At 39.9% G+C, this 24,863-nt stretch overlaps 2 protein-coding genes across 15 annotated transcripts in view; one reads left to right on the top strand and one right to left on the bottom strand.

Annotated features, from left to right (window-relative positions):
• Positions 1-4,159: 4,159 nt before the first annotated feature.
• ANAPC13 (anaphase promoting complex subunit 13) lies at positions 4,160-9,939 on the bottom strand. 2 transcript variants are annotated; one of them, XM_036850296.1, is made up of 3 exons: positions 9,801-9,939; positions 8,357-8,482; positions 4,160-4,564 (listed from the first exon to the last, which is right to left on the bottom strand). In XM_036850296.1, exons 2-3 carry the CDS (start codon positions 8,453-8,455, stop codon positions 4,439-4,441), a joined length of 225 nt encoding a protein of 74 aa, XP_036706191.1. In that variant the 5' UTR covers positions 8,456-8,482; positions 9,801-9,939; the 3' UTR covers positions 4,160-4,438. The 2 variants fall into 2 exon arrangements, with proteins under 2 accessions (XP_036706191.1, XP_036706192.1); XM_036850297.1 differs by lacking the exon at positions 9,801-9,939 and adding an exon at positions 8,983-9,164.
• CEP63 (centrosomal protein 63) overlaps positions 9,586-24,863 on the top strand; it is an 81,972-nt gene continuing 66,694 nt past the window's right edge. For 5 of the 13 annotated variants that reach the window (XM_036850292.1, XM_036850288.1, XM_036850291.1 and 2 more), the window contains exons 1-4: positions 10,058-10,331; positions 12,516-12,553; positions 17,731-17,799; positions 18,756-18,933. In XM_036850292.1, the coding sequence (XP_036706187.1) occupies positions 10,089-10,331; positions 12,516-12,553; positions 17,731-17,799; positions 18,756-18,933 (528 nt within the window). In that variant the 5' untranslated portion in view covers positions 10,058-10,088. Of the gene's footprint in view, positions 10,332-10,351; positions 10,484-12,515; positions 12,554-17,730; positions 17,800-17,886; positions 18,663-18,755; positions 18,934-24,863 lie in introns of those variants that run through there. The other 8 variants (XM_036850282.1, XM_036850286.1, XM_036850284.1 and 5 more) reach the window with 8 other exon arrangements.

A 24,863-nucleotide genomic window follows, 5' to 3' on the forward strand; every position in this document is an offset into this window, starting at 1 on the left:
CCCAGCCCGGACTATGAGTATAAGCTGGGGTCACAGGTGGGCAAACCCCCTGATTCTGGCTACCTTCTTCTGTAACCCAAATTCTGAACTCCCCGCACCTTCCACGTGCCCTCTTGGCCCCCCCACAGAGCGGGAGTGAGAAGCCCACTAGGTGAGCTGTCCAGTCCATGTGTGGCCAGCCAGAATTCCGGGGACTCACACAAACCCTTACCCAGCACACTGGGAATCCACATATGCAGAATCGCTCCCAAGCAAAACACCACATTTATTCAGGACCTTGAGTTAGAGTTTACTTAAAGTTCCGCCAGCAATTCTGACTTTCTTAAAGGAATTGAGCGCCTCCTGCTGGGTACATTGACATCAAACTGTCAAAGCACCAAAATCTGAAAACACATCTTAGGGATTTGACCTTGTACACAAACCAGTGACAACAACATGACTCATGGTGGTAAAATTATGAGTTATATGAATTATATATAGGATTGGTAATAAGTTGAATTTTTAAATGTTTCATGACTCCTACATTCCTAGTAAAAAATTTTCAGTTTTTTTAAATCTCAATTGTAAAAGAAGGTAGACATTTGGAAGTTCTAAATGATCCAATAGGATTTTCTTCCCATTTCAGAATGCAGTGGTCACAGAAGGTTTTTCAGGGGATGTCACGTGGTCCAGGAAGAGGACACAGATTTTAGGATCAGACAGCCTAGATTGGAACCCATTTACTATTTGAGTGACTTTAACTTGGAATGAGTTATTCAATTTTAAGCTGCCATCACTTGATCAATGAGGACAATAATATCCACCTTAAAAAGTGGACATGAGGGCTGGAGGTCACGTGTCTAAAACACAAAGAAGCCCTCAGTTAACTGTATTATTGTTACTATATTATTAAGAAGTGGGTTTAAGTTGGACTTCAAAGGATCGGCAGCTCTTGGACCAGATTCTCCATTGCTAGAGGACAGAGGCTGCACCCAGAGTCCTGTGTCTGGCTCAGAGAATCTCCCCCTTGGTCACAGGTTAGCACTCACACTGGGCACCCGAGTCTCTATTGAACCACACAACCACCATCCGGGGTGCTGGCTTCCTGACACACACCTCTCACCTGGCACTTGTGGGCAATGACCTCTAAGATACTCCAAGTCCCTCTCCTGCCAACCCCATATTGCTGGTTCAAGCCATCATCATCCCTCACTTGAGCCAAGGCAAAGCTCTTCTGTCTTTTCACTTCTGTTCTTACCTGCTCAAACCCAGAGTGACTTATGTTAAAAAACATAAAACCTGATCAGGCCACTCCTCCACCTACTCCTGCCTCCCCACCCACCTTGTTCGGGACGCCAGCTCCACCTCTGAGCTTTATGAAATTTGCTCTTGGCCATCAATCCTCACCCCCCAATTCTTCCCCTGGCTACTCCTACCCATCTGTCAGGTGTTGGCCCACAAACTCAAGGAGGGTACAAGAAATATGTTTTCTTATTTTCTTCAGAGCAAATTAAATCTTTTCAGCTCCATTCTGCTGTGCTGCAGCAGAAGTTAGATCTGTGGTCCCTGAGGCATCCCTTCCTCTTTCAGGGTCTCACAAGCATTGAGGATGTTCATAAATGAGCTTGAAAATGGGTGAGGACCTCTACTCTCCAGTCCATCTGTGTCCCTGCTGCTATCTTCACCGTCAACTCTGAGGGGCCCTTGAAGGAGGTGGTTCCAGTGCTAGGGTGTCTTTGCCCAAGCTGGGAGACTCAGGTTGACTTCAGGTTTCCCTTGGGGCACCCCCAAACCGCAAGCCTCTGAAGTTCACCATCTCCCTGGGTACCACCAGCCACTGGGGCGCAGACTTCCACTACTCCTAAGAGGCTCCGCCTCTCCCTCCCTCCCCTGCTCCCCAAAAGGGGGTAGGGTTGGTTTTGAGCACATGCTCTCTGCTGTGAACAGGAAGCACTAAGGACCTGGCCACTTCCTTGGACAATGGAAAAAATTCAAACACAAAATATTTGAAATTATGTGCTATAAAAGCTACTTATCACAAAGTTTTGCTGTGATTATCTAAATCAGGTCCCCAGTCATACTCCCTATACCCTGCAATAGTCACTGCTGGGGCCCAGATCCCCTTTGCCCCATCTGTCTGTGCACCCATTCCCTGACTGTGTTGGCTGCCAGGAGATGCACTGTTCCCTGGAGAGCCCTGTCCCCTGGCAACGTCTGGTTATGCCCTCCCTGGGGGACGGAGGGAGGGCAGAGCCAATGGCTGACTACCGCCAACACGAAGGCCTAGGATCTTGCTTCAAGGTGGGAAGACTCTTGGTAACATCATGCTCTGTAGCGCCTGTGGGATCAGGCAGAGGCCAGACTCCAGCTGAAGCCACATCTTTGCTCAGGTTCTTCCCCTGCCCTACCCTGCTTCCCTCACAGGTCTCTCCTGAGCGCACAATCTCAATAAATTCCTTGCACAAGAAACTGCTTCAGATTTTGCTTCTAGGAACCTAAGGGACATATCTATTTTTTCTTCCTAGCATGTGTCACAATTTAAAATCAAAGATTTGTATGCCTATTGGTTTAATGCTTGTTTCCCTCACTAAATGAAGGCAGAAGCCATACTTATTTTGTTCACTGCCATATTCTCAGCACCAAGTGAGGTGCCTCCCATAGAGGAGAGCAACACACATGCTTTGAACTCGAAAGTTACAGGAACCAAGGCGCAGGAACCAACTGGAAAGCTATAGGGACACAGCCTCTCAGCCTCCCTCTGCAGACACTTTCCTCCTTGGGTATTCTGGCACATAAGGTTGAAAAGGCACCCTACAACGGCAGCCTAGCATCTCTCGTGCCCATCATCCTCAAGCCAGTCCTAGATGGGCAGATTCCAAAGCTGCAGTTGACAATTGGGCCCAGAATTTGTCACCTAATTCCTCATGAGCTATTGGTCTGTCACCACATCACAGGTCACAAACTTGGCGTGGGGGCAGTTTTCAGATAAGGGTCACAAGCCAAGCAGATAAACCAACAGCTGCCTGTCTTACAAGCCTAATTCTGATTCAGCTGAAATCCAGACAGCTTTCATATTTCACTGGTCTACCGGTACTCCTGGGAAAGGCTGGGTCCACAAGCAAGGCTGGATTCATATGAACATCTCCTAATATCCAGATGTCAGTGCTTTAGGTATTATATACCACAAATAAAGTTGTAGTAAAGCCCTCATTTAACTAGAACATGGAAGAACTGTGGAATTTTAGGTACTTTAATTTTTTGAAAAGCTTTGTTTTCTCTCGGTATAAAATGTTTTTTCTGAACATCATAATTCTCTTTTCTACTGGGTTGTCTGTCTTCAGTTATTGAGGGACTGCTGACTTGGGGTCTTTATTCTGAGATAAATGACTTCTAGGCAAGTCACTGATCCACAAGGAGATCAGCCTGGGTGTGTCTGGATGTCAGGTGAGTTGTTACAACCATGTTTCTGATCGAAACCCTAAAATTGGCTCATTTGTTTTGTGGTATACTTCCTACTCCTAAAAGGTATGTAAATAAAATGACCCAGTTAAAAAAACAATGAGAAGAGAGATTTCAATTATTCAGTGTTTCCAGTTTTTCAATGAGGGATACAGATGTAAAAGCCAGGGCCTCTTCCCACAGAGTTTACAATCTGGGGAGAGAACAAGAGAGATACCACATAAAAGAGGCAAATAATTCTAGGAGATAATGTCCATCAATGCGTTTTTCAAAATACAAGTTCTTTCACAAACGTGTAACTAAATATTGACTCCATGGTGCTTCAGTTATATCTGAAAGGGCTTTGAGAAAATAAGAAATCCTGTTACTGGATAAAACTAGTGGTCTATCTCGCCTTTCCAGCGGCACCAAAGGAAGCTGGAGGGAGAGCAGGGGTTAACTGTCAAGATAGCTTTTAATTTGTAAATTTATCCAAAGTTTGAAAATATCATGGGGAATCTTAGGAATCCCAGTAGTCAGCGAATGGGTTATCTATATGTCCATTACATCTACAGACTCCACACACACCCACTCAGATGATTCTCAGAATGGGGGTATATGATAAGTTAATTCTCATGTCTGGCTTCATTGTTCTTCGCCTTTCCCTCTCATATCTTCAATCACCTGTGTCACAGGACACATATAAGTAGTTGGGAAGTGTTAAACTGACAGTAAAGCAAAATCAGAGTTAAAGGCAAATGTTTAATGAATCATGCTCAAATACTAGCTAGTCAATGAAGAACTTTAGGTTCAAAGGGTCAGATATTCTGCAATCCCAAGAAATCGCAATCAGCTTCTTGTTCTGGTTGTGCATTTTCACATTGCATTTTGTGGCCACAAAATTAGTTGTACATTTTTGAGCGTTGATTTAACACTAAAAGGTTCAAATTAGGAGGCTGAAAGAAAACATTTTGTATCTGTGTATTTAAAAAAAATCTGTGGATGAACAAGGAGCCAGGCGTCAGTTTCCAATGGGGGGAACGTTCTCATGGAGGTACTGTAAGGCCAAGTCAGTCCACTTCATTTCTTGTTCTTTAACAGACTCTGTGGTGCCGCCATTGTCCTGTTCAGGTTCAGGAAGCTCATTCTGAAAAGGTACAATGGACATTCAGGACGATGTTACACTCTACGTTAACAAACCCCTTAAAACCCAAGAGCACTTGGAATTAAAACCTGTGAGTTCCTAGAAACAGGCAGCATAGAAGCGTATCCTAAGGAAAGAGCTAGAAAATAAAAAATGTGAGGAAACATCAAAAGTCACGCTCAAACGTGCCCCATCCGTCTCCAGCCGGGAGTGATGGCATTATGACTCTGGTACTTGTGTGGCAGGCAGCGTGGCAAAAGGCTCAGGACACAGGCTTCTGGGAGCCCCTGGGATCCAAGGCCATGACTCCACCATTTGTTGGGTTACTCAGGCAAGGTATTCAGACCCTTGCAGCCTTTGCTTCCTCTTAGGCAATGAGAGAAAAAAGTAGTCATCATCTCACAGGACTGCTGTGAGGGCTAAATGAGGAAATGCAGGTCAGGTGCCCAGCACAGCGTGGGGTATCCAGTGCAAGGACTACCTGTCATCCTTACTAGCGGCTAGGAACACTGAAAAAAGCCAGTACTAAATCTTTTTTGGGGAAGGCTGCTTTATAGAATACCACATTTGCTGGCATGTTCCTTAAGCACAAGAAAGGTATTCAAAACGATCCTGTATCCAATGTGCCTATATTATAATGGAGGTAGGAGCACTGAAAATGTAACACAATAGATGAGGCTTCCCCCTAGTGGTGGAGCAGGGCAACAAAAAACAACATAGCCTACCCACAATTTTCTTAAAATGGTAAGCCATGGGCCACACTTAGTGTAGAATCTGGGGTAGTTTTCTTATATATTTCCAGCTTTACTGAGATTTAATTTACATATAACATTGTGTAAGTTTAAAATGTACAATGTGATGACTGGATACACATATATATTGTGAAATGATTACTGCAATAAGGCTAGTTAACACATCCATCACCTTGCATAGTTCACCATTTTTTGGCATGTGGTGAGAAGTTTTTGATAGTTTCCTTGTATTTTAAATTTAAATTTATTACTACTGGAACTCTGCTTCATACTAGAATTCACTGATACCAATATATTTCTTTTCAGTTATCTGAATTTAGACTTTTTTTTAAGGGTAGCAAACTGCTATTCAATATCCAGACTTACGATTTCCCACTGGACTCCAATGTGCAGTATATGAATATAATAACTTTTTTCCTTCAAAGTGATGTTCAATATGAATAAAATGATTTAATTACAATATGTACAAGTATGTTTGAATCACATCTTGCTCTACAAATACTCAGATTCAAACATACTTGTACAAATTGAAAGGAACTACCATTTTCTCTAAAGCAATATTGCAAAGAGAAAGTTTTGTTTCAATAACTACTTACAGCTGACAAAGCATAAACAAGTCCTTGGTTAATCAATTATTTAATTCAGGTATTATTTAATTTCATCTTGTTCTAAAATAACACGTTTTTCATTTGGTCACTATTGTCTCTTGCAATGAATGCCAACATATAAAATTGCATATATGCCTGGAAAACAAACACAAAGTATCATAAAGTATCGTGAACACAACAACCATCTATTGTGGGGTACTGCAAAAATGGCCACAATTCTTTGTAGCCACTCTTATGAAAAGGCACTATTTCCCCAATCTTGCATTGGGACTGATCATGTGACTTCTTGGCCTAGGCTCCATGAAGCCTTGCAGTTTCCTCTCATGCTGCTCTTAGAACCCTAAAATGATTGTGAAGTCTGGGCTAATCTGCTGGATCATGAGACTGTGGCCTAGTCAGCTCATCATCCCAGCCTCCAGCCAGCCTGCTGGCCGACTGCAAAACACCACCAAGTCCAGCAGAGATCAACCGAGCTGGCAAAGATCAGAAGACTCTCTCAGCTGAATGACAAAATCATGACATAAATAACGGTTGTTTTAAGCCACTATGTTTTGGGGTTATTTGTTAGGTAGCAGCAAAAGCTAACGACACAAACATTGCCTTAGAATCACAAGTCCTGGGAAAAAACACAGATTAGCAACAGGGCCAGGCTACAACTTGGAAGTCAGCATGGAAATCTACATCTCCTTCAACCCCTTCCACACAAATGGTCCCCAAATCCTGCTATTAGCATGTCCAGAATTCAGCAATTCCCCTCCACTTTCTTGCTTTTGTTTAGGTCCTCCTCCCTTGCCTAGACACTGCATTAGCTTCCTAATTGGTCTCTTTGCCCTGTCACTGGCCCCTTTCTCCTTGGCACACATTCTCTAACAATGCTGCTAAACTGATTTTCTAATATATTTGAGCATGGCAGATCTCTACTTTGAAGACCACTCACTCCTGGATATCCTCAGGATGAGGGCTAAGCATGGCATCAAATGCTCCTCTCAAAATTGGGTCCAAGATCAACTTTTCTCCCTACCTTTTATGAGAAGTATAACCTCTATCCACACTGAATTGCCTCACCATCTCCCAAAGCAGTTTAAAACTCTGAGACTTTGCACATCTGTCCCCTCTGCTGGTTGGCCCTTGTCTACCCTCACTAAACCTCTTCCTCCCTATGACCAGTTTAAATGTGATTTTTCTCTCTGAAGCCCTTCCTGATGCCCACCAGGCAATCAGCCACTTCTTACACTACAGAGCTGTTCACAACCCTCACTTAGAACACTTACTATTACAATTATTTATTGATATATGTTGCCTCTCTAGACTCCGAGGGGCAGGAACTGTACTTATGTTTACCAAGTCTTAAGGCACACAGTAGGCTTCAAGAATTGCTTGCGGAATGAAGGAACCACCACCGGACAGGATCTGGAGCCTCACAGACTTCAGTGTGAAGTCCAACTTATTGGCTACCAACCTTTGGGCAAGTCCCCCTCTTTGATCCTGTTTCCTTCCTGTACAGTGGGTAGAACACCACCACCCCTGAAGGGTGTTTTAAGGATACAGATAATGTATGTCAGATTTCAACCTTGGTCTATGACACAAAACAGGTATTCAATAAGTGGAGCTATAATTCTCATTATGCTCTTTTGACTATTTTCCTAAACTTGAACTAAGCTGTTACTTGTTATTTGTTATGTGTATTTTTCACTGAACATATTACCTCTTATTCTTAGATGAAAATGTAAATGGCAGCAGCACACGGTCTGCCTGCAAGCTCTATTTTATTAATGGCTCTTTGCAATTGGAAGGCTCTAAAGAAAAACAGTCTCTGTTCTCCTTGCTAGGCCTCTGTGACATAAATAGGATTTTTAATAAATATTTATTAAAGCAAAATGTTTAGATCACTTATTACGTGAGGTTTAACAAACTCATTGCAGGAGAATTTTCCAGAGGTCAGGAAAGAAAAGAGCGTGATGGTCTAAATGCAAAAGAAGAAAAGCCAGGTATCTTCCAATATTTTCCAGGGAACCTAGAATAGGTATGTGTTCCAAAAATGTGAGTTTCTAAAAAAAAATGTCAACTGACAAACCACAGGTAGAGAAGAAATAAAGTGCATATGCCACTGCTTCTTGTTCCTCCACATGGTGTGCATTAAACTTTCACTATTTGGTTTACTAGCTTTGGTGTGGTGGACAGAACATGGCTCAGAAGACCTGGGTTCTAGTTCTAGAATGACCCCCTAACTGAGCTGGTCACGTCAGCCCTCTGAACCACATTTCTCTTCAAATACAAAGTCAAGCTAAATGTTCTCCAGAAGCTTCTAGAGTTAGAGGACTCCACAGCTTTGATTTCTTTGCCTTACTAGTTTATTTGTCTTGATATCCTACCCCTACTAGGGTCTACCAGATCATACCTTTAACCTATCACCCTCAGCACAAATTACAGCCTACCAGTGGTATTGCAACATCCTCATAAGGCAGCTTGTCTTCTCGCCAAGCATCGTCAATCAAATCCAAGATCCTTCCATCTCTCTGTACCTCACTGTCCATTCTCCTGCAGCTTTGATCTTGCCAGCTCTGTAAGCCAAAAAGATTATTTCTTAAACATGAAGGCTGAGGAGATGCTGTAATTCAGCAGTAGGGTTCTCTAGGCTTTTTAGCCTGGATGTGAATTTTGGCATGATATCACCCTGGGAAAGACTCATCTCATCTGGGTCAGGTTGCAGTTTATTTATAAGACCATCGTCCCTCCCAGCTGATTTTCCCAGTCACACACAGATTCCACCTTTCTGTAAAGTTTTCTCAGATCACTCCAGCTTCAGCACACATTCCGCCCTTGACCGGTTCTTTCTTGTCCTTATGATCCACTAAACAAGTTAGGTCGTCTTTGTGACTGATTGCTCAGGCATTAGTGTTTCCAATTGCTGTGTGTAAATTTTGTATTAATGACTCACCATAGCTTTCCCCAATCTGGCCTCAATCTTTTCCCACCTGTCCCTCTTCCAAACACCTCTAACCTTGTCATACTTTCCAACCTTTGCACTTAAAGGTCCCTTTGCCCCATCACTAACACCTACTCTTCCTTCCAATCTCAAAGTTGGGCGTCAGCTCATCGGGGTCAATATTCCATTTCCAGAATTAGGCGTTAAGATGCCTTCACTCTTCAGGAGCTGGAAGGGTGGAAAGCATAAGGCGTGCAATGACCACGACACGGCCACTGTCCCAAGCACTTTGCCACACTTGCCAGAATAAGCCATTACCACTTTCCTGAACAAAATTTGTTTTACACATGTGACTATCCCAATGCTTGGAATGCAGTATCTTGTTCCTTTTTTCCCCAGCTAACCCCCAGTCAATCTAAAAAGTTAGCTCCCAGGTCGCCTCCTGCAGGAACTTTCTCTAAGCGCCAAGGAGAACGCGGTCCCCGCCCCTCCGCGGGCCCCATAGTTCCCTGGGCGCAGTGAATGGTCCCCATCGGGAGCTTGTCACACTGCCCGTCACAGGGTCTTCGCAGACAGGCGGTGCGTACGTTCCCCGGGGCAGGGCAGTTTTATCCATCTTTGTTTTAGAGCTCTATAACGTGTAGTTACAGGAGCAAAGCTAGAACTCCTTTTCCCGCGCTAAAAATGACCCTCGCAGGCCACCACCATCCGTACAGGTGTAGGAGGCGGCCCCACAGCCGCGGCTTCCGGTCCGAGGCAGGATATACCAAATGCGGCAGCGGGGGAAGCCCAGGACCGCCGCTCAAGTCCCTTTCCACCCCTCCCGACGTGCGGTAAGGGGAGTGGTTATGAGGATGAGGTGAAGAGAACGGCCTCGGCCAAGAGAAGCAGCATAAGTCCGAACGCGCTGCCGCTTCTCCAAGACCTAGGCTAGGGAGGCGGGAAACCCTTACCAGCACCCGGCCCAGCGCGGCGCCCGCCTCCACCGGACCACACCCTCAGTGTCACGTGACCGGCACGGTCTTCTCTCCGGTCCCCAGATATGGGTGAGCCCATTTGCAGGCGCGGAGGGGGAGTCTGGGAGGACGTTGCTTCAATTAAAAGTGAGGGGGCAGTGGGCGGAACGAACGTGCAGACGACGGTGGCTGGACGTGAGGTTGGCGGTGACGCGCGTGCGCGCCCCCGGCCGGAGGTAACGGCGGGAAGCTTCGGGGGCGCGCTCGCGGCATCCCCGTAACCGCATGTGCGAACGTCGGACTGGCGAGGGGCGGCGGTGTCCACAGGCAGCCCTGGCTGCGGTGGGGCCGCGGCCCGAGCGGCCGTATGGCCCGGGGCCGGCTTCCTCAGCGGCCCGCTGGCCTCCAGGCTCGACCCCGCCGGCCCGGGTCCGCCCCGGCGCCCCACCTCTCGGCCTTGCGGCGGACGCTCAGCGGACCCGCGAAGCCAGATATGGCCTCCCGCAGCGCACTGTCCGGGCCAGCCAGGTGGTCAGCCCTTCTCCGGAGGCCGGGCCGGCGGGAGGGCTGTGGGGTGGGCGAGCTGCTCATCTTCTCCGAGCGGAGTCGGCCGCGGGCCAGTCTTCCACTTCAGGGGAGAGACTCCCGGCCCAGCCCTCCCGCCTGGGCTGCCTCATCTGGTTAGCTTCCTAACATTGTTGAGACTTAGGTCTTTGATGGCAGGTGATAGCGGTTCATTTATGGGTGGGAAGTTTAGCAAGTTGTAAAAAGTGAGTTGATTTAAAAATCTTAATGTTAGTACATTAGGTACGGAAATGTGGCAGAAATCATGAAGGACTGAAGTTGGGGAACCCTGAACTTATGGATTGCTCCATTCAAATCAGGGATGGGAAATAAATAATGAAGTAAGGGAATAAAAGGAACGGGTTCTTAGAATAATCATGAAGGTATTTGAAGGCAGTAAATCTCGGCTCATAATGTGTTTTTTTTTTTTTTTAATGTTTCTTACAACATCAGGGTAAAGATGAGCTTGCTCTCAGCGACTAGTCTTCATTTATAGTTACAGCACTCTTACTTGCAGAGTAGTTTTCCTTGAGCCTTACAGATGATTCCTAAGCCAGTCTTAACATTTTTTTTTCTTCGTTTAATGAAAGCAGTATTGTAGGATTTGTGCCCTGTAGTTATACAGTTCCCCACATGCTTGCATTTAATTTTATTTTCTAGATACGAAGAGGAAATCATAAGGATCATTAGCTACATGTTACCTTCAAATATTTATATTTATATTGATCATAGCTGTAGCTTAATGATATAACAAAGGGTATGTATTTTCTTATTTGGAATGCAGTATCATCTTTAGGTTGATTTTTATCCTGAGCTTCTTGCCTTTTGACTATATCATTACCAGTGATCAGTATGGTAAGAATGACTGAAATTAAAATGGGTTAGATATTTATAAACATTCAGTTACACTGCTCTTTAAAATGTATTCAGGTTTTAACAATTCTTTATAGTTATTGTATATGTTAGTTGTACTGATGCCACTTGTCTCCCATTAAAAGGTAGAACACCTTTGCTTGTTCCTTCCCGTTCTCACTTACGTAGTAGTGGTGGCAGATGGTGACAGCGTCAGTGGTCCACTTTATCAGAGCTTCCTACTTTTAAGCATATGTCAACTTGATTTGAAATTCAGCTAAAGCCAACATTGACCTGGGTTTCAGGAATTGAATTTTCGGTTTTTATGTTACTTTAGGTTATTTTTCTTCAAGAACTAAGTTTGTGTTTTCAGTTTTACAAAACCACAGTATTGTCATCACGTCTATGAAAATTAATAAAAATCCCATAATGTCAATATTCAGCCTGGGTTCAGGTTTCCCCACTTGCCCCATACATGTATTTTTATAAGTAGCTTGTTTGGATCAAAATCCCGTAGAGATCCACGTGTTGCATTGAGTTGATAACACCTTTTCAATCTTTTTTAATATAGCAGTTTCATTGCCTCTCTTTTCCCTTAACATTCTAGATTTAGTTGATTGCATCCACATGGTATCCTTCAACTTGTACATCTATTCCCTTTATTCCCTCTAAACTGGTAGTAAGGTCTAGAATTGCACTGTCCAATATAGTAGGTATCAGCCATCGGTGACTATTTAAATGAATTAAAATGAAATAAAGCTAAAAATTTCAGTTCCCTAGTGCATTGGCCACATTTCAAGGGCCTAGTAGTTTGGTGTGTATGTAAAATATTTCCATAATTGCATAAAGTTCTGTTGAACAGCACTGCTCTAGAAACTTGATCAGATTCAACCTTGACTTTTTTTGTGGGGGTGAGGGCAGGGCAAGATTTCATCAGTGGTGCAAAACAGGGAGGCACATGATGTCTGAGTTTTCTCTCTGTGATGTTAAAATTGAGCATCGTAGGGGGTTCAGGCGTTGTCGGCCCAGTCCATCCATCATGAAATTCTCCATGAGCCTTTTGCTTAATGGTGAGATCCTTTCATGGATTTAGGTTGCCTGTATCCACTATTGCATTAGCAGTTGCAGTGCGGTGATTTTCTGATTCTGTCATTCTTCAGCATTTATTAGCTGGAAATTTTTTATGAAGAAGAACTTTTTACTTCACCAGCTATTTGACTACCCCACCAGCTATTTGAAATACAGTTTGTATAGGAAAGACGAGAAAAATGCTTAATTCTTTCCCTCTATTTTCAGAGCACAGTAATGAGTTGGTGGCCTAGCAACCTCCAAAGGTAACCATGAGGGTTTTGCCTTTTTTTTTTTTTTTTATCATCATGAAATTATAGACTTGAATATATTTGAACTGTTTCAACCTACTGCAGTCTTTTTTTTAGGGGGGGGGTTCTCAAGTTGTCCTGTTGTTGGCGAGTGGCAGCCTGTTTAAGTTGGCTTCTGTCCACTTTGATATGACCAGTAATCTTTGAAAGTTTCCTTCTTTTCTGGTAAAACATGTTCCTGGCTCATTTAAACATTTCTGGCCACCAAGAAGCCCTGGTTCCTTTCAGTGGGAGATGGTGTTTAGAGACCAGTCTGGGTGCTGAAGGCACTCTTGCTACTAGATTGGTCACTGGTTTTAGGATTTACAGTGGCCAAAGTTAGGAAATATGTACATTTTTTAAAAAGAGAAATATCCAGAATTCACACCGATATTTCCAATTTAATTTCATAGTTTTTTTTAAACACTTGATTTTATATTTGTATCTTTTTCTCTTTTGCCTATTAACATACTTTTTCTGTATTATATATAATGCTTTCAAATTAGTGATACCAATTTTACTATTAACAATATGATTCCTGAGTGATGTTTAGGGTTTCTGTATAGTACGTTTTTGTCCTTAGTGTGTATCCCAGTTGGAATATGTACAGTAAAATTGTTGCATTTTAAAACCAATGAAACAATTTGTTATATGGTAAGGCTGCCAACTTGATATATAGTTGATAGTTGATTTATTTCATTTTGTTTCCAATATTTTTCAATACTGCTTTTTTTTTTTCCAACTGGATTTGTTTCATTATATTATAAAACATTAGCATAGTGCCTATAAAACAAGTAGCTGTTAAGGTATACATCCAGACAAGTTTAGCTTCCTGTTTTCTCTACCCTATTTCCCTTCCTTATAGGTATCATATTTACCAGCTTTGAGCTTATCCTTCCAGAAGAACAAATACACTATATATATTATATATTTATATATAATTATATATCCTTAATATATTCTGACATTTATATTACACATACATATATAATATATAATTTATATTTATGTAATATATATAATATATATCTATAATTTTCTCCCTTTCTTAGGTAAAAAGTAGTGTTTGCATATACTGTTTTGTATCTTGCTTTTTTCATCTAATATTATATGCCTTGTAGATCCCACCATAGACGTATGTAGAGGTCATTTTCCCTTTTCACAGCTTCATAGTATTATTCCATTGGTGGATGAACAGTCAACTAGTTCCCTGTCGATAGGCATTTGTGTTGTTTCCTACTCTTGCAAATAGTCCTGCAATGTATATCCTTCTGCATGTATGGTTTTGTATTCTTGCCAACATATGTTTGGGATAGATTCCTAGAAGTGGCATTGTTGGATCAAAGGGTAAATGCATATATATCAGTTGCTAAGTATTGCCAAAATTTCCTCTATAGTAGTTGTACCGTTTTGCATTCCTACCTACAGTGTATGTGAATGCCTGTTCCCATAGCCTTGTCATCAGTGTGCATTTTCAAACTTCTAATTTTTCATTAATCTAATACAGAAGAAAGGGTAACCCAGTGTAGTTTAAATTTGTGTTTCTCTTATTGTGAACAAGGTTGAGCATGTTTTCATACGTTTAAGGTCATTTGCATTTCTTTTTATGAGAACTCTTTGTTCATATCTTCTGCACATTTTTCTATAGATTTTAATTTTTCCTTCAGTTTTTAGAAGCTCTTTATATATTTGGTTAATTAACCCCTTGTGATAAAACTTTCAAGTAATGTTGTCATTTATCTTTCAGCTTTGCTTACAGCATTTTTCCCATGTAAAAGTGTATTTTTGTCTACTAAGATTTCTTAGTCTTAGCCCCTTATTCTTTCTGGATTTTGAGTCATAGTTTGGACAGTGTTTTAAAATTTCATTTTTATTTTGGAAAATTTCTTTGATACTTTATCTGATAATTTTTTCCCTTAAATTTAAGTAGGAACCTTTCTGGGCAGTCATAAATGATATTGATTATTTATTGGAGCAGGCACAGTTTATCAGTCATAGTATATCTGTCATAGCCATAGATCTTTGTAATCACAGTAACACCGAGGCAGGTAAGGGACAAAGCATTGTTATCTTCCTTTAAATGAGACTTGATGAGTAGGCATATTCCTTCTCTTAGTACACATATCTAACCAGAGTTTTTATTTTCTTCCTGTGTCCCATTTTGTGAGTAATTTGATCTTGGGTGCATACTCTGGATATTTTTCCTGATCTGTAAAATAAAGAGGTTAAATTGGAGCCCTTCGGGTTCTTTCTAGCTCTTAAATTCCAATATGTTAATGAATATCAAAGATTTTCCCATTATTAGATACCCTCTTTGTTTTTTTGTTTTTTATTTTGGTTGCGCTGGGTCTTCGCTGCGGCACACGGGCTTCTCTAGTTGTGGTGCGCAGGCTTTAGTTGCCCTGCAGCATGTGGGATCTTAGTTTTCTGACCAGGGATTGAACCCGCGTCCCCTGCATTGGAAGGCGGATTCTTAACCCCTGGACCACCAGGGAAGTCCCTAGATAACCTCTTTGGATTCTTTTTTCCCTAAGATTTAAAGTATGTTTTCCCTGCTTCCCAGACTTGGTGAAAAAGCCTGTATTTCCTTTAACCATTTTATTCTAGATTTCACTGATTTAAAGTAGTCTTCATTCGAAAGGAGAGTTTTAATTATAACTTCTGTTCGTTGATATCTTGGTCTAACTGCAGAAATGATTAAGAGTGTCCTGTACCAATTGTAGAGCTACACAGTTTCCATTTAACTACATTAACATTTCATGTTAGTGGCAAGGAGTAGCAGATTATCAAACAGTAATTGCTTAAATTTGTATTTATTTGGATAAAGAATAAAATTTATATAATTACCACATGGCACAGGCAAAAAAGAAAGCAAGTGATGTAGTGCATGGAGCTGAATGAGGGTCAGGTTGGTTAGGAAAGGAGTCAGTGATATAGCTATGAGAAACTCGGGTGAGAAAAGTCCACAGAAGATCTGAGTCCTTGCTATTTACCTGATCCTCAGGAATGAGAAATGATGGTGTTTGTCAGCTGCTCGAGGAGATAGTGAAAGTATTGTTAAAAGATGATTATATATTAGTAAGATTATTTTCCACAGAGAATGTTACTGGTTCCTCCCCACCCCATCCCCACCTTTTTTTCTTAAAAACAGAGATCTCCTTATCTAAGTCTTAGACCATGATTTTAATTTCTGAAATGGCTATTTTCCCCTATGTGGACTATTTTCACTGTTGTGCTACTGCCACCTGGTGGCCATGGTGGTGACGTCATAGTTAAGTTTGTATATTTTTTCCTGTGTCCAGACTTTTCGATTTGGTTTGATTTTGTTTATGCCAAGAACACATTATTAAATCAAAAGAAGATATGCTGATGTATTTTAAGATCCGGAATACTGTAAAATATATAAAGATTGCACATTGGCTGGAACTTAGGAGTCACATTGACTAGGTTTGAATCCTAGGACTGTGGTTTGTAGTTTACCATAATCAAGTTATTTAACCTTCTGAGCCTCAGTTTCCTCAAAGTAATAGTATTTATGTTTTAAAATTGTTATGAAGATTGAATCTGACAATATAGACAGGCAGAACAGTTGAGTATTCAGTGACTTTTAGCTTCTATTATAAATATTCCTAATTACTAAATAATATCCAGAAAATATATTATGTATTATATGTTACTAAATCTGTTTCTAATATATATTACTAAATGTATTTTCTAAGAATAACATGACCTAAAGGAGTATAATTTTACTAATGATAGTTTTGAATAACTGTAGTAGCTCTGTCCTTAGGAAGAGCACTTTCCTACGTATTTAATAAATATACATGTAGAGTTGTCAGGAGCATGATACAGAATATATGTAATTGGCTATTAGAATCCCATTAAAAAGCTGGAAGAAACCATGCAGATTATATAGATCATGCTTCTTACTTTATAGAGGCAAAGACTGAAGTCCAAGGACACAAAGCTACTTAGTTGCAGAACAGGACTCTATCCTGGGTTTCCATCTGCATGGTACTGTGTGAACTATGTACTGCCTCTCAGTTCCCTAGGGTGGATCAAAACACAGAATCTGCGTTGTGTTGTAATTGACTGTATCATTGTTTGAAAGAAAGTGGAATAGACCATGAAAGCGTTTTTCTTTAGGTTTTTATTTTGTCTAATGTTGGTGTAATACAAAGGATAAACCAACTGGAAAGAAATCCTCTCTGCCATATTTGTGCATGAATAGTTATTTAGTACTCCTGTTAGTAACTTTAGAAATAGATGCAAATAACGTGTAGTGGTTGTATTTTCCAGTCTTCTCATTCTCCTGTGTCTCTGTTTTATCTCCCTTCCCTTCTTTCTCTGCTACACTCTTCTCTGTAGTTTTCCAGCTATGACCAGTTTGCATGGGGGGGGGGTAGGTGAAAAGGGAGGGGAATTGAGATAAGTTCAGTCAAAAGCATTCAGCACAGGCCAGGTTGAAATGCAACTCTAAGCCCTGGAGCTGCAGGCGTGAAAAAAACTGGTTTTCTACCCTTTACGGTTGAATAGTAGGGGAAAAAGGTGTGCAAAAGGACATTCCCAGGGTGGTGTAACTCCTATGAAAGAACCTTTTAAGGACTAGAAGCAATGAAGTGCAGAGGAGGGAGGGCCCACGTAGCTGCCTCTTAGGTGAGGGAGGGTGTTCTAGGAGCTTCATGGGCCTGTCATCTAGCGGGTGAATAGGATCTCCCATGATGGACCAAGAAGTTGAAGCACAGGGCATTTAACCTTTTTACAATATCTCTTTAAAAGAAGCTACACTTTTCCTCTGACCTCTCATTTTGTTAGTGTCAGTGTTCCTCTGCTGCTAGCACCCCACCTCCACCCAGGCCCACTCTTACATGAGGAAGTAGGGATGTGACAGTGAGGTATTTGACTTCAGTCGTGCAGGGGGAGTGTCAATGGCAATTCAGATCATTTTAAATTGTTGTGTTTTAGTCTGAAATGTGTTTGGTTCTAGTATTTCTTGAAGAGATATTCCTTGACTGCTTCTACAGTCATCTTAAGAAGTGCTGCATTTTCTCATTGCTATTTGTATGCTTTCATTCACATTCTTAAGTTTGTAAGTTGAAATGTTAGAACATAAAAAATGAATTTTCTCCTGACAGAGTTCTTTGCTTTCCCAGTTGCCAAAACAAAGGGGATTTGGCGATGGAGGCTTTGTTGGAAGGAATACAAAATCGAGGACATGATGGGTAAGTTTGCTTTGACCTTAAGCTTCTCACTGAGTTTAAAAAGCATGTCTGAGTTATGCCTCTGACCATTTTGTGCTTTGGGTACAGAAGCAGAAGTGTGAGCAAAATCTAAGCTGATCCATGTCGTGTTTGTGGACAGTATCGCTCCTTGGGGTGTTTCCCTCATCTCAGCAGTGTGAAGCTGGATGCTTACCATCATCCCAGTTAAGTTTTCTGCTTTTAAAAAGCAAAAGGCTATAGAGGTTTTGTGACACTAAGAACAAATGCTTTTTTTAAAAAAAGTATTTAAGCCTTAGGAGTTATCTCTCTGTGGCCATTCCCGGAAACCTCTGAATCCAATACATCTATGTCCAATTCTGTTTCTACCTTTGTAACATCTGGCATCTCCTGAAACACTGAAGGACATCAGTAAGTTTACAACACTAAGGTAGGATGTGGTAAGTTTCTAATAATAAGTTGGAAAGAAATAGTTGGAATAAATTTGGCTCAAGGATGGAGGTTCTTAAAACAGCTCTTAAAATTGTATTGTCATTTTCCCAATAGCCTACTTGTTTCCAAAGCTTTTTATTTTGTTTGATGAGCTGAGAATGTGACATATGCTTGCCTGGATTCTTCCTGAAAGCTTCCCTAAAATGTTACAGAAGAGCTAGTTGTTTGTTGTGGAAGTCTCACTCACAAACCAGACTTCAAACATAAACCTTGCGTTTGACCAGTTGACTTAGGCTTAGGCTTTAGGTCGGCTACTGGAGGAAGACAAACTTCCGTGGAATAAGTGATCATCTTATGTGAGCATTAAAAGGAAAAGCTCAGAGATCCTGTTCTCTGCTTCTGATAATTTATTTGTTGACACTGTTCCACTTCAGGTAGCTTTACATCTGCTGTATTTTTACATGTGAAAGATGAAAAGCCACTTGGAGATATGTTCTATGTTCTTAAGGGTCTGTCCTTATTTATAGGGGATTTTTGACATCCTGTGAAGCAGAACTACAGGAGCTCATGAAACAGATTGACATAATGGTAGCTCATAAAAAATCTGAGTGGGAAGGACAGACACATGCTCTAGAAACTTGCTTGGACATCCGTGAACGGGAACTTAAGGCTCTCAGGAGTCAGGTGGATATGAAACACAAAGAGGTAAAGCGGATGATTTGCTACTCTTTGATATTTTCACCTTACCTTTTATAATAAATATGTTTCTTAAATATGTGTTGAAGAAAGCATTTTAAAAATTTTGAATTCAATTTATTTAAAACAAAACAAAACACAGTTCACCCATTTCTCCCACCCCCCGATCCAAGCCTTGTCTCTTGCAGCCACCAATCTGTTCTCTATATTTGTGAGCTTATTTTTTGTTTCTGTAGATTCTACATGTAAGGGAGATCGTACAATATTTGTCTTTCTTTGTCTGAATTATTTCAGTTAGCGTAATGCCTTCAAGTTCTATCCATGCTGTGGCATATGGCAACTTTTATTTTTTTGGCTGAATAATATTCTTTATATATGTGTGTGTGTGTGTGTGTGTGTGTGTGTGTGTGTGTGTATGTACCACAGTTTCCTTATCCATTCATTCATCAATAGATACTTAGGTTGTTTCTACATCTTTGTTATTGTAAATAAAGCTGCAGTGAACAGGGGGGTGCATATATCTTATTGAATTAATGTTTTTTTGTTTTCTTCAGATAAATACCTAGAGTGGAATTACTGGATCATATGGTAGTTCTATTTTTAATTTTTTGAGGCATCTCCATACTATTTTCCATAATGGTTGCACCAACTTAACATTCTCACCCAAGTGTACAAGGGTTCCCTTTTGTCCACACCCTTGCCAGCACTTGTTATTTGTTGTCTTTTTGATACTAGCCATTCTGCAAGGTGTGAGTTGGTATCTCTGTGGTTTTGATATGCATTTCCCTGATGTATAGTGATGCTGACCATCTTTTTCATGTACATGTTGGTCATCTCTATGTCTTCTTTGGAAAAATGTCTTATTTGGATCTTCTGCCCATTTTTTCAGTGGATAGTTTGGTTTTTTGCTATTGAATTGTAAAAGTTCTTTGTATATTTTGGATATCAGCCCCTTGTCAGATACATGATGTGCAGTTATTTTCTCCCATTCAATAAGTTGCCTTTTCATGTTGTTGATGATTTACTTTGCTGTGTAGAAGCTTTTTAGTTTGATGTAGTCCCACTTGTGTAGTTTTGCTTTTGCTGCTTTTACTTTTTTTGCTTTTGCTTTTGGTGCAGATTCAAAATATCATCACTAAGACTTATATCAAGGAGCTTACTGCCTATGTTTTCTTCTAGGAGTTTTATGGTTTCAGGTCTTATGTTCAAGTCTTTAATCCATTTTGAGTTAATTTTTGTGAATGGTGTAAGATAGTGGTCCAGCTTCATTCTCTTGCATGTGGCTGTCCAGTTTTCCCAACATCATTTATTGAAGAAACTGTCCTTTCCCCATTGTATATTCTTGGTTTATTTGTCATAAATTAATTGACCATATATGTTGGGTTTATTTCTGGGATCTCTATTCTCTGTTCTGTTCTATCAATCTAAGTGTCCGTTTTTATGCCAATACAATACCGTTTGTATGTAATAATAGCCTTATAATATACTTTGAAGTTAGAGAGTGTGGTGCCTCCAGCTTTGTTCTTTCTCAAGATTGCTTTGGCTATTCAGTTCCATGCAAGTTTTAGGATTTTTTGTTTTATTTCTATGAGAAATGCCATTGGAATTTTGATAGGGATTGCACTGAGTCTGTAGATTGCTTTGGGTAGTATGGCAGTTTTAACAGTATTGATTCTTTCAATCCATGAGCATAGAATATCTTTCCATTTATTTGTCTTTTTCAGTTTCTTTCATTAATGTCTTGTAGTTTTCCGTATACAGATCTTTCACCTCCTTGGTTAAATTTATTCCTAGGTATTTTATTCTTTTTGATGCAGTTGTATATGGGATTGTTTTCTTAATTTCTCTTTTTGATAGTTTGTTATTATTTTAAAAAACACAATCAATTTTTGTATATTGATATTGTATCCAGTAACTTTATTGAATTCATTTATTAGTTCTATTAGTTTGTGATAGAGTCTTTAGGGTTTCCTAGCTATTTTCATGTGATCTGCAAACAGTGAGTTTTACTTCTGCCTTTTCAATTTGGATGCCTTTTATTTCTTTTTCTTGCCTGACTGTTCTGGCTAGGATTTCCAATACTATGTTGAATAAAAGTGGTAAGAGTGGACATCCTTGTCCTGTTCCTGATCTTAGAGGAAAAGCTTTGAGCTTTTCAACATTGAGTATGATTTAGCTGTAGGCTTGTCATATATGACCTTAATTATGTTGAGGTATGTTTCCTCTATACCTGCTTTTTTGAGAGATTTGAGATTTTATTATAAATGGATTTAAATTTTGTCAAATGCTTTTTATGCATCTGTTGAGATCATATGATTTTTGTCTTCATTTTGTTAATGAGGTGTATCACATTGACTGATTTACAGATGTTGGACCATCCCTGTATCCCTGGAATAAATTTCACTTCATCATTGTATATGATCCTTTTAATGTGTTGCTGAATTCAGTTTGCTAATATTTTGTTGAGAATTTTTACATCTATGTTCATCGGGGATATTAGCCTGTAAAAAAAAAATTTTTTTTGTTTGGTGGCACTCTTGTCTGGTTTTGGTATCAGGCTAATACTGGCCTCATAAAATGTGTTTTGAAAAGATTCCCCTTCTTATATTTTTTGGAAGAATTTGAAAAAGCTTGATATTAATTCTTCTTTGAATGTTTGGTGGAATTCACCAGTGAAGCCATTTGGTCCTGGACTTTTGTTTGTTGAGAGTTTTTTTTTACTGAATTGATCTGCTTGCTGGTAAGTGGTCTGTTCAGATTTTCTATTTCGTCATGATTCAGTCTTAGTAGCTTATATGTTTGTCAGAGTTTATCCACTTCTTCTAGTTTGTCCAATTTGTTGGCATGTAATTTTTCATAGTAGTCTATATGATCCTTTGTATTTCTGTGGTGTCGCTTGTAATATTTCCTCTTTCATGTCTGACTTACTTGAGTCTTTTCTCTTTTTTTTCTTGGTGAGTCTAGCTAAGGTTTTGTCAATTTTATTTCTCTTTTCACAGAACTAACTCTTAGTTTCATTGATCTTTTCTGTTGTCTTTTTAGTCTCTATTTCATTTATTTCTGCTCTAATTTACTAACTTTGGGCTTTGTTTGTTCTTTTTCTAGTTCGTTAAGGTGTAGTTAGGTTGTTTGTGTGAGGCTTTTCTTGTTTCTTGAGGTAGGTGTTTATCACTATGAACTTCCCTCATAGAACTGTTTTTGCTGCATTCTGTAAATTTTGGCATGTTACATTTCCATTTTGTTTTTCTCAAGGTATTTTTTGATTTCTCTTTTGATTTCTTCTTTGCCCATTGGTTATTCAATAGCATGTTATTTAATCTCCACATATTTGTATATTTCCCATTTTTCTTCATGTAATTTCTCATTTCATGCCACTGTGGTTGGAAAAGATACTTGATATGATTGCAGTCTTCTTAAATTTATTAAGACTTGATCTGTGGCCTAACATATGATCTATCTTGGAAGATGTTCCATATACACTTGAGAGGAATGTATATTGTGTTGCTTTTGGATAGAATATTCTATAAATATGTGTTAAGTCCATCTGGTTTAACATGTTTAAGGCTGATGTCTCCTTATTGATTTTCTGCCTGTATGATCTTTCCATTGATGTAAGTGGGATATTAAAGTTCCCTACCATTATTGTATTGCTGGCTATGTCTCCCTTTAGGTCTGTTAATAATTGTGCTACATGTTTAGGTGCTCCTATGTTGGCTGCATAAAGATTTACAAATGTTATATCCTCTCATTGGATTAACCCCTTTATCATTATGTAATGTCTTCTTTGTCTCTTATTAAAGCATTTGTATTAAAGTTTTTTTGTGTGTGTGTGATATAAGTATAGCTACTCCATCTTTCTTTTCTATTTCCATTTGCATGGAATCTCTTTTCCCGTCCCTTCACTTTCAGTCTGTGTCCTTATATCTAAATTGTATCTCTTACAGGCAGCATATATAGGTGTGTCTTGCTTTTTATTCCTTCAGCCACTCTATGTCTTTTTGTTGGAGAATTTAGTCCATTTACATTTAAAGTTATTATTATGGGTATGTGCTTATTGCCATTTTGTTAATTGTTTTCTAGCAGTTTTTGTAGTTTTTCTCTGTTCCTTTTTTCTTCTCTTGCTCTTTTCCTTTGTGGTTTGATGACTTTCTTTAGTGGTACGCTTATGTTCCTTTCTCTTTCTCTTTTGTGTATTTATTCTAGGTTTTTGCTTTGTGGTTGCCGTGAGTCTTACACTTAACGACTTATATCTATAACAGTCTATTTTAAGTTGATAACATCTTAAGTTTGATCCCATTCTAAAGCTCAACATTTACTCTCATGTTTTATGTTTTTGATGTCACATTTTATGTATTTTTACCTTGTGTATCTTTTTAGCTAATTATTGTAATCATAGTTCTGTCTTTTAACCTTTATACTAGCTTTATTAGTGATTAATGCACTACCTTCACTATATATTTACTTTTCCAGTGAGATTTATCCTTTCATATGTGTTCTTGTTACTAATTAGCATCCTTTCTTTCAGCTTAAAGAAGTTCCTTTAAAATTTCTTGTCAGGCCAGGTTAGTTTAGTGGTGGTGAACTCCTTTAACTTTTGCTTCTCTGGAAAACTCGTTATCTCTTCTTCAATTCTGAATGAAAACTTTGCTCAGTAGAGTATTCTTGGTTGGAAGTTTTCTTCTTTCAGCACTTTGAATGTATCATGCTTTCTGGCCTGCAAAATTTGTGCTGAAAAATCTGCTGATAGTTTTATGAGGGTTCCCTTGTATAGAACTAGTTGTTTATCTTCTGCTTCTTTTAAGATTCTCTCCTTGTCTTTAACTTTTGACATGTTAATTGTAATGTGTCTTGGTGTGGGTCTCTTTGGTAGCATCTTTTTTGGGACTCTCAGGGCTTCCTGGATCTGGACGTCTGTTTCCTTCCCCAAGTTAGGGAAGTTTTCAGCCATTATATTTTCAAATAAGTTTTCTGCCCCTTTCTCTCTTCTCCTTCTGGGAGCCCTATAAAGTAAATGTTAGTCTGTTTGATGTTGTTCCATAAATTCCTTTTTTCATTCTTTTTTCTTTCTGCTGCTCTGATCAGGTAAGTTCCACTGCTTTGTCCCTGAGTTGACTGATATTTTCTTCTGCTTCATCTAGTCTGCTGTTGAACCCCTCTAGTGTATTTTTTTCAGTTCAGTTATTACATTCTTTGGCTCTGTGACTTCTATTTGGTACCTTCTTATATTTTTTCATCTCTTTGTTGAAGTTCTCACTGTGTTCATGTGACTTCTATTTGGTACTTTCTTATATTTTTTCATCTCTTTGTTGAAGTTCTCACTGTGTTCATCCATTCTTCTCCCCATCTTTATGACCATTACTTTGAACTCTTTATCAAGTAAATTACAGATCTCCATTTCATTAAGATTTTTTCTGAGGTTTATCTTATTCTTTCATTTGGAACATATTCCTCTGTTTCTTCATTTTGCTTGACTCTCTGTTGGTTTCTGTACAGTAGATGAAACAACCACTTCTTGCGGTCTTGATCGAGTGGCCTTGTGTAGGAGATGAACCTTGTTATTCAACCCTGCGTCAGTTCCTGGTTGTCTCTCAAACCTCTGTGCTTGTCCAGGCAGCCTATTACATTTTTAGTAGCTCCCAGTAGTTGAGGATGTACCAAAACCTGTCACTGTCCCAGAGTGGAGGATCTCAGCACCTAGATTCAGGTTGACTGGAAGCTGGACCCTCAGGCAGCAGCTTTTAAAGTATGCAAATATATACAGTTCTGAGGGGTGGTGAGGGTAGACCACATTGGTCCTCAGAACCAGGTGATCTGGAGGTGTCCACTATGTGGGCTCCAGATGAACTATTTTCTGGGTGATACTGATGGGTTGGAGCAAGGCAGAGGGAGAGTGCCTAGATGGCGTCCACAGCCTATGTTCCTTGATAGCAACTCCGTAG

The sequence above is a fragment of the Balaenoptera musculus genome, chromosome 4 (assembly GCF_009873245.2).
Source record: "Balaenoptera musculus isolate JJ_BM4_2016_0621 chromosome 4, mBalMus1.pri.v3, whole genome shotgun sequence".
Lineage (NCBI taxonomy): Eukaryota > Metazoa > Chordata > Mammalia > Artiodactyla > Balaenopteridae > Balaenoptera > Balaenoptera musculus.

Coding starts and splice junctions, on each gene's coding strand:
- ANAPC13 (XM_036850296.1), bottom strand. CDS start 8,455: ATGGACAGTGAGGTACAGAGAGATGGAAGGATCTTGGATTTGATTGAC. Junction 4,565..8,356: donor AGGATGTTGCAATACCACTG/GTAGGCTGTAAT, acceptor GTACCTTTTCAG/AATGAGCTTCCTGAACCTGA.